The sequence below is a fragment of the Branchiostoma belcheri genome, unplaced genomic scaffold (assembly GCF_001625305.1).
Source record: "Branchiostoma belcheri isolate BF01 breed outbred unplaced genomic scaffold, Haploidv18h27 scaffold16, whole genome shotgun sequence".
Taxonomy (NCBI): Eukaryota; Metazoa; Chordata; class Leptocardii; order Amphioxiformes; family Branchiostomatidae; genus Branchiostoma; species Branchiostoma belcheri.
The window spans coordinates 37,114-56,445 of NW_017803046.1; the positions used below are offsets into that span (position 1 = coordinate 37,114).

At 41.6% G+C, this 19,332-nt stretch overlaps 1 protein-coding gene across 1 annotated transcript in view; it reads left to right on the top strand.

Moving 5' to 3' along the window:
* The window catches only part of LOC109465860 (SCO-spondin-like), a 39,725-nt gene that overhangs the window by 4,818 nt on the left and 15,575 nt on the right, over positions 1-19,332 (top strand). The window contains exons 9-28 of the mRNA XM_019763350.1: positions 321-467; positions 945-1,085; positions 2,129-2,175; positions 2,382-2,587; positions 3,098-3,271; positions 3,740-3,865; positions 4,240-4,347; positions 4,887-5,043; positions 5,219-5,356; positions 5,983-6,109; positions 6,659-6,705; positions 6,994-7,083; positions 7,658-7,884; positions 8,379-8,544; positions 8,863-9,089; positions 9,381-9,724; positions 14,992-15,081; positions 16,917-17,150; positions 17,914-18,077; positions 18,510-18,733. Coding sequence (XP_019618909.1) covers positions 321-467; positions 945-1,085; positions 2,129-2,175; positions 2,382-2,587; positions 3,098-3,271; positions 3,740-3,865; positions 4,240-4,347; positions 4,887-5,043; positions 5,219-5,356; positions 5,983-6,109; positions 6,659-6,705; positions 6,994-7,083; positions 7,658-7,884; positions 8,379-8,544; positions 8,863-9,089; positions 9,381-9,724; positions 14,992-15,081; positions 16,917-17,150; positions 17,914-18,077; positions 18,510-18,733 — 3,184 coding nt within the window. The remainder of the gene's footprint in view (positions 1-320; positions 468-944; positions 1,086-2,128; positions 2,176-2,381; positions 2,588-3,097; positions 3,272-3,739; positions 3,866-4,239; positions 4,348-4,886; positions 5,044-5,218; positions 5,357-5,982; positions 6,110-6,658; positions 6,706-6,993; positions 7,084-7,657; positions 7,885-8,378; positions 8,545-8,862; positions 9,090-9,380; positions 9,725-14,991; positions 15,082-16,916; positions 17,151-17,913; positions 18,078-18,509; positions 18,734-19,332) is intronic.

Below are 19,332 nucleotides of genomic sequence, written 5' to 3' on the forward strand. Positions count from 1 at the left end.
TGGTATCCAATGAAAGAACAAACGGTAGATCTGAAATAGTCACTTTTCACATGCATAGGCTTGAAATTACTCAAAGGAGATGAGCTGCCGTTAACCCCTACCAATCATACCTAAAAATATACTGCACCGTATTCCATGAATTTAGAATAACCAATGCCAAGTTGTTGTCTTAGCCAATCGGTTGTTTCAGTTAGGCTTTATAAGTTTGTTACTACACCAGCAGACTGTTTGAGCACTGCTTCAATTTCAATTTCAATTGTTGGTAAAATTCACGGTAATCGCAATCATTGAGTTAAACCATTGTATTGTCAACCCTCCAGTGAGTGCCACAAGGGTTCTTGGGTCTGCACGGAGAATGAGTGTCCACAGGAGGAGGAGTGTCCGACCAACATGGAGTGGTCCCACTGTAAAACAGAGTGCCCAAGAACCTGTGAGAACATGCACCTTAGGCAGACATGTATTACCAGGTGAGTGCCAATTGTCACCAGCACTTGCATGGTTACCTCAATGAAAAATGGAGGTGTGTGTGTGTTTCTGCAGTTTGTGATGGATTGGTTGGGTTCAGTTTGTCCCATAGGCGAAAGTCATTAATCATTTCTACATCTGGAAAGCGTGCACTCACTTTTTCATTAGTGTTAGTTGTTACATGTCTCTTTGAAAGCTGCGCAATACAGAAGGCGATTGTACCAGCCTTTTTGTTCAAAAGAGATTTTCAACCCCTCCTAAAAAGTGGTGACTTATGGACATTAACGTAAATGAGAAGAAGATCCCAAATATAACATTTACGCAAGATTGAATATTTCACGGAGGTCTGAGATCTCCGAATTCTTGGTAATTTTGCCACCACCTGGTTTATCAGCTTGTTATTTGGCTATCATTTGCCACACAAACGTTTTAGGAAGGCATGACTACAACATGTATGCTTTATCTTTACTTTAATGCAGGAAATGTGTGGCTGGCTGCCAGTGCAACAATGAGACAGTCTGGAACGGCAAGTCGTGCGTTGCCCCCGAGTCCTGCCCGTGCCAGCATGGCGGCAGGAGCTACCAGGAGGGGCAGACCATGAAGATTGACTGCAACACATGGTGAGTCCCTAATCAAAAGAAGACTGAAGAGTGGATATAGATATATATGTCACAGGGGAGATTGGAATCCAGGGGGATCCGGAATCCTCCTAGGGGAGATTGGAATCCCTATTTCCCCTAGGGGAGACTGGAATTCAAGTTTTCTTGGGATCTGAATGTCTGAATTCCAATCTCTCCTAGGAGGATTCCAGATTCTCCTAGGGGAGATATAGATAGGGATTCCAATTTGGCCTAGGACAAGTGGGAATTCTTACAGGACAATCTCCAATTTTAAAAGGAGAAATTCTGATTGCATCAAAATTCTTGGGCAAATAGACTGAGTTATTTCACACCTAAAGTTTCGATCAATTTCAGCATAGGTAAGTGAATATGTAAATCAGACTCAGATATTTGCATCAGGCCATTGTGAGATAGTGACTCAAAAACTAGTTTTTCCAGTTGGAAATAGATTTCAGTCTAACTCTCTCTAAGTCAGGAAAGATTTCAATTATGGAATTAGAACTGCAAATATGCCAGGACAAATCTTGATTCCAATCTAGTAATTCACCTACAATAGTAATAGGCTTGCCTATGCTGAAGTTGATTGAAAGTTTCCAATCTCTCTTAGGAGGATTCCCCTAGGAGTATTCCAGTCTCCCCTAGGGGAAATAGGGATTCCAATCTCCGCTAGGAGGATTCCGGATCCCCCTGGATTCCAATCTCCCCTGTGACATATACAAGATATAACAGGAGCACCATATATTGATATTACGTAATTCACTATACAGATTCTGAACCAGCATTTACCTTTATGAAATTGAAAAGCAAATTTGAATACATATGACTTGTGACAATCCCTGCAAGGTATACATAGGAATATAATTATATTTCCTCCAATGATTGTAAAAGTTCATAGTATTATACTTATCATATACTTATCCCATACTAGCTCTACCCACTCTCGTATTCGTTATAGGTTAGCGTTATGAAAGTGTAGTCAATATGTACCAATAAATGCCATACTTTGTGCAATTAAGTTATTATTATTTTCTTCTCATACACAGCCGTTGCCAGGGACGCAAGTGGACTTGTGAGACAAATGAATGCCCAGGTTAGTCTGCGCAGTTTCTAAACCATGATCTTAAATACAATACTGACCACCCGTTTTGTTTTATTCATTATTTTCTCTTGGTGATACGTCTTGTTCACTGTTGTTATTCCACTTTCTTCAACAAAGAAATATCGTTATATTCCACAATTGCGCTAGGTCTAAAACTCATCAAAGTTGAAGGCATTAACATTACACTCACTTTCCAGGGGTGTGCTCCTCCTATGGCGACCCTCACTACAAGACGTTTGACGGGAAGGAGTATGACTACCAGGGTGAGTGTGAGTACGTGCTGGTGCGCAGTAAGGACAGTAACGCCCACCAGTTCTCCATCACCACCGAGAACATCCCCTGCGGTACCAGCGGCGTCACCTGCACCAAGTCTGTCACCGTCTCTGTTGGCGTCGGGAAAAAGGTAATGGTTGTAATGATAATGCACTGCTTGTTTGGTTGTTCATTTGAGGATAATATCATTTAAGAATGTGCACCACACAATTCATTGTAATGGGCTGTAACTCATAGGTGCATGTCTGCATTCACAAGTCAACATTATGTGCATGAATGAGACAATGTTCAACTTCCTATACATGCTTTTCACATGCGCCGTTTTAGATTACAGTGTATGTCTGTTTTAACAGACATGCCAACATCCTGCTGCTGTAATCACTTTACTCGCCAACAATTGGTCGTCGAGATTCATATGATAATCATTATGACGTCAAAGGAAAAACCTCTATACTACACATTCTCTCTTCAGTTATAACATCCTTCTTGTTTAGTGTTTGTCTGGGTAAATCAAGAGATAAAATATTGATAAGAGTAAATAAGGTGGCCCTTTGCCACAGATGAACACTTGTAACATGTATATAAATTTGTACATTGTGGTTGGAATGTAAGGCCTTTTTCTTCCTGAATTCCGTTTCAGATCAGGAGAATCACCCTCGTTCGCGGGAAGCCCATAGTTGCAGACCGTGGCTCTGGATTCTATGTCCGAACCGCCGGCATGTTCCTGTTCCTGGCCACGGAGTTTGGCCTGAGTGTACAGTGGGACAAGGGCACCAGGGTGTACGTCAAGCTGGACCCCATGCACAAGAACCTGGTTTGTCATTTCATTGCAATTTTGCCTCTCTCAATATCATTTTGTGCATTTTAAAGTAACCGTTGAATCCCATGTCCTCTTAAATTGTGTTCCCCATCTCAGACCAGTGTTTGGTTATATGGATATTATATACTTTTTTCAATTTTCACCTAGAAGAAAAGTCTAATGAGAACCATTGTTCCACATGTTCTGGGATATGGCAATGGACTGTACAAGACAGAGTTTTACCTTAGACTTGAAACTTTTAAGACTGTACCAATTAGGGAAGCATTCATATCGAAGCTTGTGATGTAGTTCCTCCTGAGACTTGGAGTATGGAAGAAGAAAGAGTAATTTGCTTCCGTGACTGAGAAAGTTAACAATGCATCTTTCTTCCTCTATTACAGTAACCCTATTTAGATGGCATTAATTTCAATTCATCCCAGATGTACATGTACTGATGTCACCATCTTTACCTTTGTCCTACAGGTTGAAGGTCTCTGTGGTAACTACAATGAGGACCAGAATGACGACTTCACCATGCCAAACGGAATCGCAACACAAGACGACAACGACTTTGGTGACTCTTGGCGCAGACATGACTACTGTCCTAAGGTATGTAATGGTCTACGGCCACAAACTGTTCCTATAAATAGTATTCTTGTTCCTGTCATCACAACAGTATGAATTTGATTTCAATTTGGTACGTTTTTACCCTTGGTCCAAAGGTTTCTGACTGCTGAATTCGTCAAGATATTTGGTAGAGATTTAGGGGTATATAGGGGCAGATTGTTTAGTCGGTTATAACTTGGGGTGTGGTGCATGTATCTTTATGATACTTGGTACGTAGGTAGGTTAGGGTTTGGATGATGGAGATCATGATCCAATATGGGTAGCGTCTTTGGTCAGAAATTATGAATGGCAGTTCCTGATTTTCTACATACATGTACTCTTAGTGATGAGTGACTTATTGCGATTTCTTGTTACAGGCCAAGGAGATCAAGGACACCTGCTCCCTCCATCCTCACAGGAAAGCCTGGGCTCAGCGTCAGTGTGCCATCATCAAGTCGGACTTGTTCAAGGCTTGCCATGCTTTGGTAAGCTAAACATTTGCTGTTTGTTGTTTTATCATCATTTATCAAGCAAGTTGTTTTATAATGTGTTAATTAAACATACGTTTTAAAAATACTCCAATGAAATTTCTGGGTAGTCAAACTGGATTCTCAAAGCCAGTTTTTTGGTCATTCTTATTTGACCAGCGAGGCCGGGAAAGGTATAGATTTGCTGTATTTGGTCCAACAAGGTTTTTTATGGAAGATTGGTTGAATTTGCTATTGCTATGCCATTTAATTGACCATCCTTAGAAGTTTCCTTATCTTTGTTGATCGCATATTTGCAATCAACATTGCAGAAGTACATACTAACCATCAATTGCGTTGTCTTTACATCTTATGAATACATACAAAAACATGGCAAGTACACAATACATACGAGTAAACAAATTAGACATAAAACACAAGAGTACTAAGTCTATATTTGACGATTGTACAGACAGATTTTGTAATCTTCATTTCCTTCCTTGCATATTTGCTTGTCAATACTGTCTAAGGCTTATCTTGATTACATGCCACCCTAGGTTCCATATCAAGGTTACCTGGACCGGTGTGTGTTTGACGCCTGTGGCTGTGACAGTGGTGGTGACTGTGAGTGTCTGTGTACAGCTGTTGCTGCCTACGCTCAAGCCTGCAACTTCCACGGTGCTTACGTCAGCTGGAGGACCCAAGAGTTGTGTCGTAAGTTAATTTCAACTTTGTTTATTCATCTATTGTTTTTTAATGCGCAAGGGTGGCCCCTGCGAGAGTGGCAAGTGCGAGAGTCCTCTTTTGGTAACGAAATCCTGAGATTCAAAATGGTGCAATTTATCTAAGACGAGCTTGTTGATAAACCTTGCAACGTTTCCTCCCACAGCTCTGCAATGCGAGGGCTGCATGAGGTACGCCCCCTGCGTAAGTGCCTGTCCGAAGACCTGCACCAACTACAAGCACTGGGATATGGTGGACGAGAAGTGTGAAGAAACATGTGTGGAGGGCTGTGACTGTCCAGAAGGTGAAGCTAAACTTTATCTTTTTCTGTTAAGTACATGTACACATTACCCTTAAGGAATCTCGATAACAGTGATTTTCTTCATTGCATTGATGTCAAGGGTGAACCGCATCTCATCAAAATTTTTGTTTTCAAGTATCAATTTATTTCATAGTCTAGTTCAAAGGTGAGATGATGATGATGATAATAGTTCATGCCAGGTCAGATTTTTCATCTAGCAACGTTTTTTTCACTCATTTTCACTAACCTGATTCATGTTGCAAAACTACTTTGCTTGAATTTCATAAATAAATAAAGGTAGTTGAAATCAATTATTTCAAATGAAGTGTTGAAGACATATGATTGGACCCAAGTTTTATAACTTGCCATGTCACCATTTCTATATCGATGATGGCTTTATGTTATGTATGGGAAATCCCGAGTGAGGATGTATTGTGCAGCCAAAAGTTTGTTTGTACTCTTTTTGCTATCATGTTACATGCTGCACAGCTATATTTTGCATGAATGTCAAAGAATATAATAATTAAGGTAGATGAAATCAATTATTTCAATTGTAGTGTTGACGAATATGATTGGACCCAAGTTTTATAACTTGCTAGCTGACCATTTATACCGATGATGTTTTGTAGGGGAAATCCTGAGTGAGGATGGGAGGCAGTGTGTCCACCCTAAGGACTGTGTCTGCATGCATGTGGAAGGCAAGGCCTACTACGAGGGCGACAAGATTGAGTCGATGTCTGATGACTGCCGTAGCTGGTGAGTCAGTTGTTCTGTAACGTTACATACACGTATAACGTCATATCAGTCGTTTGTTGATTACTTTTGACACTATTTTCGGTTATGCCATGGTGGAGTGGCTGTGGTCTGTGTCAACAGCATAACTCGAGAAGCTGTGAGGCGATCTTCATGAGATTTGGTGATGCAGTTGTAAAACAAAGGTCGAGTTCGAAACTGGTCCGCCTGACGTTTTCTTACGGCACTGCAGCGGTCTTTGCCTGTTTCTACGTAACTAAAGAACTATATAACTAAAGAAGCTGTGAATGATTGTACATGACATGTAGTAAATGGGTAGGGGTCGCAAAGAGGAAGTTCAAGTTCGAACTAAAGAAGCTGTGAATGATTGTACGTGACATGTAGTGGACGGGTAGGGGTCGCAAAGAGGAAGTTCAAGTTCGGTAATGGTTAAATGTTATATGTTTACATTACCATAATAGATTTTTTTAAAATCTGTAGTGTATCCATGTCAAAGATTTTCTTGTTCAATTGTGAATGTCAAAACTGTGTGTTCTGTTTTTCTGTCTTCAGTTACTGCGTAAATCGGGAGATTCAATGCATTGGTCTTCCATGTACAGGTAAGTACTGTATAATATGTAAATCTTTACTTCTTACTTATAATGTGACATAATTTTGTCATGCTTAACACGTGTACAAATGTACATGTATGAGTATTCAATATAATGCTACCACCAGTGATATGTTAGCTTGCTTTGAACTTAATTGGCCTTTCTTAAAAGAAAATTGATATTTTTCCATTGTGTTTATAGGACAATATGTACATCCAGTTATATTCTATATGTTTTATTTTACGACTTCCTGTTGAAGTTTCCCATTGAGTATAATTAATTATGTGTCCGATACAGAGTCAACAACAACGCCTTGGATGCCAACAATGGCAGAGACCACGACCACGACTACCACTCCAACTCCTGAGCCAACAACACTTGCTACTAGTAAGTACATATACCTTCATCCTCAACCTGTCCCTTTCCATCAAAAATACCCTGCTCCTTTTAATCAAAGCACTTAAAGTAATTTTGGTTTCCATCTTCACCACGGAAAGTAATTTTGATTTCCTTCTTTATTCATTACTCGTTAAACTTTAATTGATTCATTAATTGTATTGTTGCATTTACCTATTACCAAACTTATTTATTTTGTTTGGTTGATTTATTGCTTCATTGTACATGTATTGCTTCATTTAGTTATTATCAAACTTATTTCTTTTGTTTGGTTGATTGATTCATTCATTATTAGCTGTTTCATTTCCTTATTGCCAAACTTGTGTCTTCCGATTAATTGCTTTTCAAATTATTTTTGTACACATGTGAATTGATAAAGGGAGGCCTCTATAATTTATAATTACATGAACATAATTCGGATTCGGCCTCACTTGCACTGTTATATTTCATTTATACTACTTGTTTATGCACTTGTTTTTTTTTGTAAATGTGAATAAAATAAGCAGAATCTGATACAGTAAACAAAGTTTAATGATTAAAATATTGCCTGGATCTTTCCCTGTAGCATCCTGTCCGGAGGACAAGCTGTACCCCTGCTCCTTCACGTGTGAGCAGACGTGCCAGTGTTTCCGTTCCGTGGTGACGGAGTGCGAGTATGGCTGGGACAAGACCTGCGTGGCCACCTGTGGTGTCTACAAGGGGTGTCCAACTGGACAGCTGCTTAGGGACATCGACACATGCGTCAAGATCGAGGAGTGTCCGTGTAGGCTGGAGAACGGTACAGTCGTACCGGTAAGTCTTTATTTATCTGTTTTCTTTATACAAGGTAGGCGCACTCAGTGCTTACGACACAGCTTTAATGTGTGGCGTGTACTGAATAGAATGACATAACAGAGTAACAGAAACAACGACATAGGGGAAACTAATAAACGAAAAACACTAAACAAAGAACGACCCAAAATAATAATTTTATGCAACTGAGCGTCAGATCATATAAAAAATTAAAGCCACGTCTACATCTGGTAGCGCTCGCTGTTTTCACGTATTTTTCATTACACGACCTCCTTGACAGCTCACAGCTGGTGTTTGTTTCCCTTGCACGATAAAGAAAGATCATGGTAAATGAGAAGAGGACACATTAACCATCACACATGATATACATATTTCATGGAGGCCTGAGGTCTGCGACTTATTGTTTTGTGATCTTTCATTTACCTATCTACATGCATCAATTATAGAAAATCAGCTGAAGTCAGCTTTGTCAAAGTTCAATGTTCTTGTTTCAGCCTGGCACCTCATGGAAGGAGGACAAGTGTACATCATGCGTCTGCTGGAACAACCAGATGAAGTGCGTATCTACCTGCCAGACTACAACACCAGAGCAGAGAATGAGCACAACCACAGTCACTACCACCACAGCACCAGAGGTGACAACTGTGCCGGTGACTACAGGTAAAACTGTTTCTTCCATTATCTGTCCGGACAAGTGTTGTAGCCAGCCTGAATTTTTCGTCATCTGATTTTTTTTGACGTCCCTTGACAAAAATGATAATAACAACATCAATTCCAACGTCCGAATCCGGTATTTGAATTTTCAAAAGACTCGGTGCACACAAAACTGTTGGAAGCCCGTGTGATACCCGTTATAACCTCGTGTGATACGGCCAGTTATCACATGGGCCGCAGCCCTAACACACGTACCAGATTTGACATTGGTAATAATGCTGATAGTTTATAAGATGATAACCTTAAATCATGTGCCGACTGCAGAGTGTCCACCAGGCCAGGTGTTGCAACCATGCTCCTTCACGTGCAAGGAGACCTGCAACTCCTACAGGAAGAAGATCACCGAGTGTAAGTTCGGATATGATGAGACGTGCTGCCCAAGGTGTGGCGCGCCTCCCAAGTGCCCTCCTGACTACGTTCTGTTGGATGCCAACACCTGCTGCAAGGTAGAAGAGTGCCCCTGTATGCTTGACGATGGCACCATCAAGCCGGTATGTAACAGATTACAGAGACAATTTCCATTGGTGTGTTGTAATTTTTGTGTAAAAGACAATGCTAAAAACAACAAAGACAAATACAAGGGCCTGTTTGAAATTCGAAGCGGGTTACTTTACCATATTAATTCCGAAAAAAAAAGAAACGAAAGGGAAACAAGAAGCAAACACAGAATAAAAATACACATGAATTGTAAATCTCTCTATATATATGTAATTTAACGAAATTCAACTGCACAAAAACAATTTGGTATTGCCTTGAACTGAACATCATCTTTCCCATCTTAGGCTGGCAGTGTCTGGTGGAAAGACAAATGTAATGTCTGTAGGTGTGAAGACAACCAGGAAAAGTGTGACAATGTCTGCGGAACAACTACCCCAGAAACTGAAACCACAACTCAACCTGAGACCACTACAACAGGGACATACACCACTGGCACCACAACAAGGACATACACTACCACATCAGAGACATACACCACCACTGGGCCAGGGGAGACAACAACGTATAAAACACCAAGGAAGGTGACAACTCCCTCTTCTACAACAACCTCAGAGACATACACGACCAGGCCAGAACAGACCTACCCTGAGACCACAAGGCCAGAGCAGACCTACCCTGAGACCACCAGGCCAGAGAAGACCTACCCAGAGACCACAAGGCCAGAGCAGACCTACCCTGAGACCACCAGGCCAGAGAAGACCTACCCTGAGACCACAAGGCCAGAGAAGACCTACCCTGAGACCACAAGGCCAGAGAAGACCTACCCAGAGACAACAACATACAAGACACCCAGGAAGGTGACAACTCCCTCTCTACAACTGAAGAGACATGGACTACAAGGCCAGAGAGGACCTACCCTGAGACCACAAGGCCGGAGAGGACCTACCCTGAGACTACCAAGCCAGAGAGGACCTACCCTGAGACCACCAGGCCAGAGAGGACCTACCCTGAGACCACCAGGCCCGAGACAGAAACAACTGCTCCAGAATATACTACATCGATGCCAATAGCCACAAGTTAGTTTTTCTTCTTCGTTTCTCTTATCTTTAAGTAGTCTTTAATTATTTTGGAGGAAGTTGAAGTTCAACGTCTTAAAAATATGGATCAATTGAAAGCAAAGTAATGAATTTTATCATTGGCAACCAATTGGAAAATGTTGCAATTATTCTAAATATATTGCTTACTATAATGGGTGGAGTTTATATATTGCTTACTAAGATGGTGACTGCTCTGTCATTCAGTTATGTTGTTGGCTGTGTTTAGGCATAAGTATGATGTAGCTATCGCCATAAGTGAAATTGCAAGTATTGTGTTTTTAAAATGTGCTATTATACGTATGGAATCACCATGCATTTACTACCACATTAGTCACTTCCAGTGAGAGTTTATGGATTCGAGTTATTCTAAAAATCTACACATAAGACTCTGAAGAACAAAATGTACGTTTGGATGGCCCTGGTGCTGAACACCACCTACATTGCTCTGTCCCTGTTGCCGAACACCATCCCTATGGCTCTATCCCTGGTGCTGAACACCATCCACATGGTCCTGTCCTTGGTGCTGAATACCATCTACATGGCTCTGTCCTTGGTGCTGAACACATCCACACAGCCCTGTCCTTGGTACTGAACACCATCCATACAGCCCTGTCCTTGGTGTTGAACAACATCCACACGGCTCTGTCGTTGGTGCTGAAATCATCTAAATTGCCCTGTCCTTGGTGCTGAACACCATCCACACGACCGTGTCCTTGTTGCTGAACACTATCCATATAGCCCTGTTCGGATGGCTTTGTCTTTGGCACTGAAACAGCTTAGGATGACATGTACAGTTGTTAGCAAACAGTTTGATATCTATCCTTTGTACTCTGATACTTTGCTGTCGAATTTGCACAATTTTAGCCACTGCTCGCGTCTGCCTACATGGAGAGCTAATGGTGCACAGTATTTAATCTATTCACTGTTTCAACACAGCTGAGTGTAAGAAGAGGGTTTACGGCTGTGCCTTCAAGTGCGAGGAGACTTGCCACTGCTATCGTTACAAGATCACCCAGTGCTCACGTGGTGATCCCAGCACATGCGTCCCAACATGTGGAGAGTGCCCACCATGTCCTATGGGATACGTCCGCAAGGACCAGTACCACTGTATCAAGCCTACTGAGTGTGACTGCATCACTCACAACGGCGTTGTTGTTCCGGTAAGGAACATGACCTGTACAATATTTCATGTCAATTCTAGAAAAGCGCTCTTTGTCCTGGTTTTATGGAAATGTAGAATTATCATTGCCACATATCCTTTTACAACTACAGTGCAATCACAAGCAAAAATGGTAGTTATGTCTTTGTCAGCAATTTTGGAACATTCTAGGTTAGAACCGTGTTTAGGGTTTTATTTACTGCACGCAGTAATATGGTTCACAGAAATCTTCAAGCTATCATCTGCTTGGAAATTACTTAATAGGTCGACATTTCTTTATGGATATTATATCCATGTATATCTCTACATCAACAGTAAAATTTGAAGACCTTGATGCTGATATTCAAAGAATCATAACATTTTCCTTATTGCTATATTTCAGCCTGGTACCACTAAGAAGATTGACCAGTGCACGGTCTGCAACTGTTATGACAACAAATTGACTTGTGTCAACCTTTGCACAACACCATCTGTGCCAACAACAACTCCATCCATTACGACTACTGGGTACAAAACTCCCAGGAAGGTCACTACAGAAAAAACTACTCAGGTCACAACCACAGGTAAGTTATCTATTCCAATGAGCCTCAGTCGAATACAGTAAAATAAAACTGTAAGATTTGAGAATTTGATAATGTAAAAACCATGACCGTACCTTGTCCAGCTGCAGAATACGAAATTTCAAAACCGGAAGTTCTGCTGGAGTCAAAAATATGAAAATTCTTTGATAGGTCATGCTTTATTTACCTACTAAATTTTATGTATGATTCATTCATATCTTCTTGAGTTATCGGACCAAAGTACAAACTTTCCAACATGCTAACCCTATCTGTACCCCTAACCCTGCAACAAGATGCATAATAACTTCTAGACGTCGGCCATTAGTACACATAGATCAATTTGGTGTTCTGCTCCTGACAAGGTCTCATCTTTTACACCCAAGCTAAGATCATGATAGGTAGATGATTTGGTTACTAGTTTTGTTCACACAGTCAAGTTTCTTTGTTTTTATCAGTACCCACAACTCGATGCTACACTGAGGAGGAGGCATGCTCCTGGACAGCATGGATGGATGCCTGCTACCCAACACCAGCGACAAGGGGTGATGACGAGTCCTTCACAAACCTTCGCCGCCATGGCTTCAACGTCGGCGGGCCAAACCAGAAGGTCAAGAGGATCCAATGCCGCACTGTGGGAACACATATCGACTACGCAAGGACAGGGCAGAATGTTGTGGCTAACTGTGATGTCGGCTGCGTCTGTACTCATGCGATGGGGGCCAGTAGGTTCCAGATGATGATGAGAGGAATCAGCCCGTACTGCTACAACTACGAAGTGCGCGTGCTGTGCTGTGCCAATGTTCCTATTTGTTCTGAACGTAAGATCACCAATTATCACATTTACATGCAATCTCTTTTATTGATATTTTCGAGCGGTATTTGCACATATAATATTGAACTTTCCCCTATTCTGGTGTTGTGTTATGTGATGTGCTGTGATGTGATGAGAACGAGCCAGAATAAAACGTATATAATTCAGGTTCCCAGAATTATGGCAGAATTCTCCAGAATTAGCTTTGTTCATGAAGACGTCTAATTGCAACCAACGTATTTATTATCCTTTAATATATCACACAAATATTAATTTGGCTAGATCTATTTTGAAATAATGAATGTTCCTTGAATTGGAGTGTTTATGGGGAATATAATAGGGCCTGTATATCTCCTCTAGAAACAACCCCAGGCACGCCTGTCTTCACGACCAGGCCGGAAGAAGAGACCACAACAAGGACACCTAGAAAGGTTACAACACCTGGAAGGGATACAACACCAGAGGTGTTCACCACCAGGCCAGAGGTGTACACCACCAAGCCTGAGACCTACACCACCAAGCCTGAGACATACACCACCAGGCCTGAGACCTACACCACCAGGCCTGAGACATACACCACTAAGCCTGAGACCTACACCACCAAGCCTGAGACCTACACCACCAGACCTGAGACATACACCACCAAGCCTGAGACCTACACCACCAAGCCTGAGAGCTCGACCACAAGTAAGTGTTTTACATACATGTGGACATCTATCATATGAAATGTAGATTTTTTGGCTCCTGTGCCCGGGTATAAAAACCAAATGATTTTAAAGCCGGACTATTACCAAAATCACTTCAGTCACATTTGTGGCATACAAAACTTCAAAATGGTTTATTATATTTTTAATATATATTTCTGGCCCTTATTCCCTGATATTAAAAGGAAAATGATTTAAAATTTGTCATGGAGATACCTAATAATCGTACATTTGTTGACAGGACCTTATTTACACTTTTGGCATACATGGCTTCACTTTGATATTCATTGATTTGTTTTGATATACTTTTGTTATTTTCTCTCCTCTCCTTCAATGATTTCTTGTAGATTGTAAAGATTAACATGGCATTTGTCTTTTTAGCCGAATGTACGAAGAAGGTCTACGGGTGTTCTTTCAAGTGTGATGAAGTGTGTCACTGCTACCGTACTAAGATCACCCAGTGTGCATATGGAGACCCTAAGGCCTGTGTACCGACATGTGGGGAGTGCCCTCCCTGCCCTGCTGGGTATGTTAGGATGGACAGGGACAGGTGTATCAAGCCGGCAGAATGTGACTGCAGGACAGAAGAAGGAGTTGTTGTGCCAGTATGTTACCCCTAAATTATGTACATTCTTGTTTACTTTTGCTCCAACACAAACGAGAAATGTTCTCAGTTAGAGATTTAGACCAGCCACTCAGGTCTTCTTCAGTTGACCCAGTTTGGAAGACAGAGAAACCTCGTGACAAGTCTCACCTGGTCAGTCTGAGGAAGACCAGAGTGACTGGCCAAAAGCGTAGGTTAGAATACTTCTCATTCATATTGAAACTACTAACTTGATACTTCATACTTTATCCATTAGTTACACAAATTTTTGTGCAACCGGAATTTGACAAAATGACATTAGACTTTTACATAACTTGAATAAATTAATTACTACATGTACTTGTTTTGGCATGGAAGTACTTAATGTCCTGATTTGAAACTGATTTAACACAAATGAAGCTTCATGATATTTATATTCTTATATAACATGATATTATATTATATTTAAAAATCGTTAGCATCATACATTTAAGCTGTTGTGCACAATTAAAGGATAATCTCTCCTCCTGTGCGTGAACATTTGAGGTATGATTAATGGCCATTAGTTAAGAGTAAATCATTAACCATTGTGTAAATACAAATCCCGTGGGTAGTACATACATGTAGTACAAAGCATACACTTAATTTGCTAAAAAAAGTACACAGTTTGATTCTACATTCACGATAGGCACCCTGTTTACATTTTAGAGCTCAATCTAGAGTTCAATGCATAAATAACTTCAATATCTAACAAATATCTGTTACTTTCTAGGCTGGCAGTACTAAGAAGATAGATGAATGCACAATGTGCACTTGCTACAACAACAAGCTTACCTGCTCACACCTCTGCACCACCTCAACCATCTCAACCACTCCACTTGTTGAGACAACGGGAAGCATCACCACTCCAGAAGTCTTCACCACAACACGGGGAACCGAGACAACAACATATAAAACGCCAAGGAAGGTTACAACTCCTTCTACAACAACATCAGAGACATACACCACCAGGCCAGAACAGACCTACCCTGCGACCACTAGGCCAGAGAAGACCTACCCTGAGACCACAAGGCCAGAGAAGACTTACCCTGAGACCACCATGCCAGAGAAGACTTACCCTGAGACCACCAGGCCAGAGAAGACCTACCCTGAGACCACTAGGCCAGAGAAGACCTACCCTGAGACCACCAGGCCAGAGAAGACCTACCCTGAGACCACAAGGCCAGAACAGACCTACCCTGAGACCACTAGGCCAGAGAAAACCTACCCTGAGACCACAAGGCCAGAGAAGACATACCCAGAGACCACTAGGCCCGAAAAGACATACCCTGAGACCACAAGGCCAGAGAAGACATACCCTGAGACCACCAGGCCAGAGAGGACCTACCCTGAGACCACCAGGCCAGAACAAACAAACCCTGAGACCACAAGGCCAGAAACCTTCACTACCACAACGTACAAAACACCAAGGAAGGTGACAACACCATCATCTACCACTACGTCTGAGATCTACACCACCACACCTGAGATCTACACTACTAAGCCTGAGGTGTACACTACAAAACCTGAGGAATATACAACTTTGCCAACTACGTACACAACTGTAACAAGTAGGTGACTGTTGTACCTTTTATTAGTAATTAAAAAAAATGTCATATTAACTCTAATTCGTGTACATGTACTGAGGATTTGGAACACGCCATGGAGCAAATTTTTATATGACTTTTACTCCTTTACCCATGACACGTATGAAATTTATCATTCATTTGCGCATAGGAATGTGTGGACATCGCAATCAACATTGTCTTGCAGGTCCACCAACATCTTTTATGTTAAGTACTCACTATAGTGTAATTAACTTTTATTTCTGCATTTGCAACACGTTTGTATTTACTAATAATTTCTTACATATCTGTCAACATTTCTTGTAATGACAGATCTGTATGTAGATAGTTTTCAGTACCAAGGATAGGTTTGTTACTATGTGCAGGATGTTCAGCAACAAGGATAGGATTGTTAGTTCATATATGGTGTTCAGCTCCAAGGACAGCTTTGTTCAAGTTTGTATATGGTGTGTTTAAACCATGTTCAATTGCATTTGTTTCAGCCGAATGTCAGAAGAAGGTTTATGGCTGCTCCTTTAAGTGTGGGGAGACTTGCCACTGCTACAGGTACAAGATCACTCAGTGCCAGCGCAATGACCCCAAGGCCTGTGTGCCAACATGTGGAGAATGTCCACAATGTCCTAAAGGCTATATCAGGAAGGACCTCTACCATTGTGTGAAGCCTACAACGTGTGACTGTATCACCGAAGATGGTGTCATCATTCCAGTAAGTGGTATCTGATTCCAAAATCATAGTTTCCAAAAAGAGACTATAAAATACCTTGTCCAAAAGTTATATTTCATTTTAAATTTATTGTTTCTTAAACTAATTTGCATGTGTGTGCAAGTTTTAATACTTTTAAACAATGCGTTTCAGGCAGGGAAATCTGTTAAGGTTGGCAACTGCAAGGTTTGTACGTGCTACAACAACAAGTTGTCTTGCTCAAACTTCTGTTCAACTGAAGCAGAAACTACTGTAACAACCAAGGTTTATACCACTAAGCCTGAGATCTACACCACCAAACCAGAAAGTTACACTACAGTCATAACAACAACATACAAAACACCAAGAAAGGTGACAACTCCATCCTCTACCACCACACCTGAATCATATACCTCCCGACCTGAGACCACCAGACCAGAGGTTACTGAGCCAGAGAAGACCTACCCTGAGACCACCAGACCAGAGGTTACTGAGCCAGAGAAGACCTACCCTGAGACCACCAGGCCAGAGGTTACTGAGCCAGAGAAGACCTATCCTGAGACAACCAAGCCTGAGGTTACTGAGCCAGAAAAGACCTACCCAGAGACAACCAAGCCAGTGGTTACTGAGCCGGAGAAGACCTATCCTGAAACAACCAGGCCAGAGGTTACTGAGCCAGAAAAGACCTACCCAGAGACAACCAAGCCAGAGGTTACTGAGCCGGAGAAGACCTATCCTGAAACAACCAGGCCAGAGGTCACTGAGCCGGAAAAGACGTACCCTGAAACAACCAAGCCAACAAGAAAGGTTACAACTCCAGGAACCACAACTTCATCTGAGACAACCAAGCCTGAGGTTACTGAGCCTGAGAAGACCTACCCTGAGACCACAACGTCAGAATGGACTTCTACAATTCCAGAGACAACAAGGCCTTGGTTTACAACAGAGGTGACCAGTGAGTACCCAACCTCTGTTACATGTTTTGATTGGGATGTTTGAAATTTTCTTATTTAGCTAGGTATTTTTTATTGAAACGTACATGTACCCATGACAAGAATTACTTTCATAACATTTTCTAGCCACCTGCAAGAAGAGGGTTTATGGCTGCGCCTTCCGTTGTGAGGAGACCTGCCACTGCTACAGGTACAAGATTACACAGTGCGTGTACGGCGACAGGAGTTCTTGTGTCCCAACATGTGGTCCGTGTCCAGCTTGTCCACCAGGATATGTCCGCAAGGATCAGGATCATTGTGTCAAGCCTACAGAGTGTGGCTGCATCACTCCTGATGGGCAGATAGTTCCTGTGAGTACAAACATGAAAGCATGCATACAACAGAAAATAGAACAAGAGGTGCAATGGCAAAAATGACCAACTTCTAGAAAACAGTGTTTGGACTTTTGGAAAAAAAAATCAATTGAATTTTAGTAAGTAAGCTTTCTGCCTTCTAAATCCAACTTGATGAATAATAAGCATTATGTGCATAAGTATGCAGTTACAGATATTTGCAATGTTTTTTTTCAGCCCAACACAAAGAAGTATGTTGATAGATGTACTATCTGTGAATGCAAAGACAACAAGATGACTTGTGAGAATCTATGTACAACAACAGCAACAACATCGACAGTTGTAAGCACCCCGCAAGTTACCACTGTAAGGAAGGTGACAACTCCAGAAACAGCGTACACTACCAAGCCTGAGACATACACCACCAAGCCTGAGACATACACCACTAAGCCCGAGACGTACACCACCAAGCCAGAGACATACACAACTGTGGTTACAACAACATACAAGACACCAAGAAAGGTTACAACTCCTGGTACAACTACACAGACTGAAACCTACACTACCAGGCCCGAGACATACACCACCAAGCCTGAGTCATACACTACCAGGCCTGAGTCATACACTACCAAGCCTGAAACCTACACTACTAAACCAGAAACAGAAACAACAATGCCTGAATCTACAACTATGCCATGGGTTACAACAGCTGTTACAAGTGAGTATCGATAGATATGCTGAAACTGTAAATTGATGGAATCTCTTTTTATCTTATTTATTGGCAAAGTTTTTTCACAATACAAGAAACAAATTACTGAAAACCTGTACATTTCTAGGATTGTTATTATAGCTTGGTCGGAAGGATAGGCTATCACCTTTTCTTGACAATGGACATAGTGTTGCATGTTTGAGTCTGATTGTCCTCCCAAATTGAATGTATTTGAAAAAAATATGATTTTTTTTACAGCTGAGTGTAAGAAGAAGGTTTACGGCTGTTCCTTCCGTTGTGAGGAGACCTGCCACTGCTACAGATACAAGATCACACAATGTGTGTACGGCGACAGGAGTTCCTGTGTGCCTACATGTGGGCCTTGTCCAGCTTGTCCCAAGGGATACATCAGGAAAGACCGTGACCACTGTGTCAAACCAACCCAGTGTGACTGCATCACTGCTGATGGTGTCATTGTACCAGTATGTATTCAAATCTTTCAATCATAATTGTATTAAAACTAGCAACTTCGTGCATTCTATGGTAGAATGTATGCCCAAACCAATACAACTTGTGAAGAGGTGGTATAGAATTGGGCCCCCAGTAGCTTTTTCGGAACAGCAGGGAGAATTTTGTTTCCTTGGTTAGGCCACACCGATTTAATTTTATGGATGTCATCCGCGCCCGCATTGATTTTCGCTTGTTCTAAAAAAAAAAAAGAAAAGAAAAGAAAAAGTCATCACGTCCACTGAGGCTCCGGCCTGGCTCTAGGGGCACGTCGGCAGAACGTACTGCATCTGCGCGAAACCTGTAATGTATTATACATAGCACTTCGGTAGAACGTCTCATATAAGGTCGTATTCGCGCATATAAGGTTAACATCTCGTCTGTAGTTTCCAAGTGTTATGTCCGAAAAAATATCATCTGCAACAGGCAAAATTCTAATGCAACATTGACCAAAAATCCACCGAAAAGCGTGAAAATGTGGGGTACGTTCTGCCGACGTGCTGGCTGTAGGCCTGGGTGGTCCATGGTAGTTGTGGTTTAGTAGCATTTTTATTTTTTGCCGAAATTTTCTTTT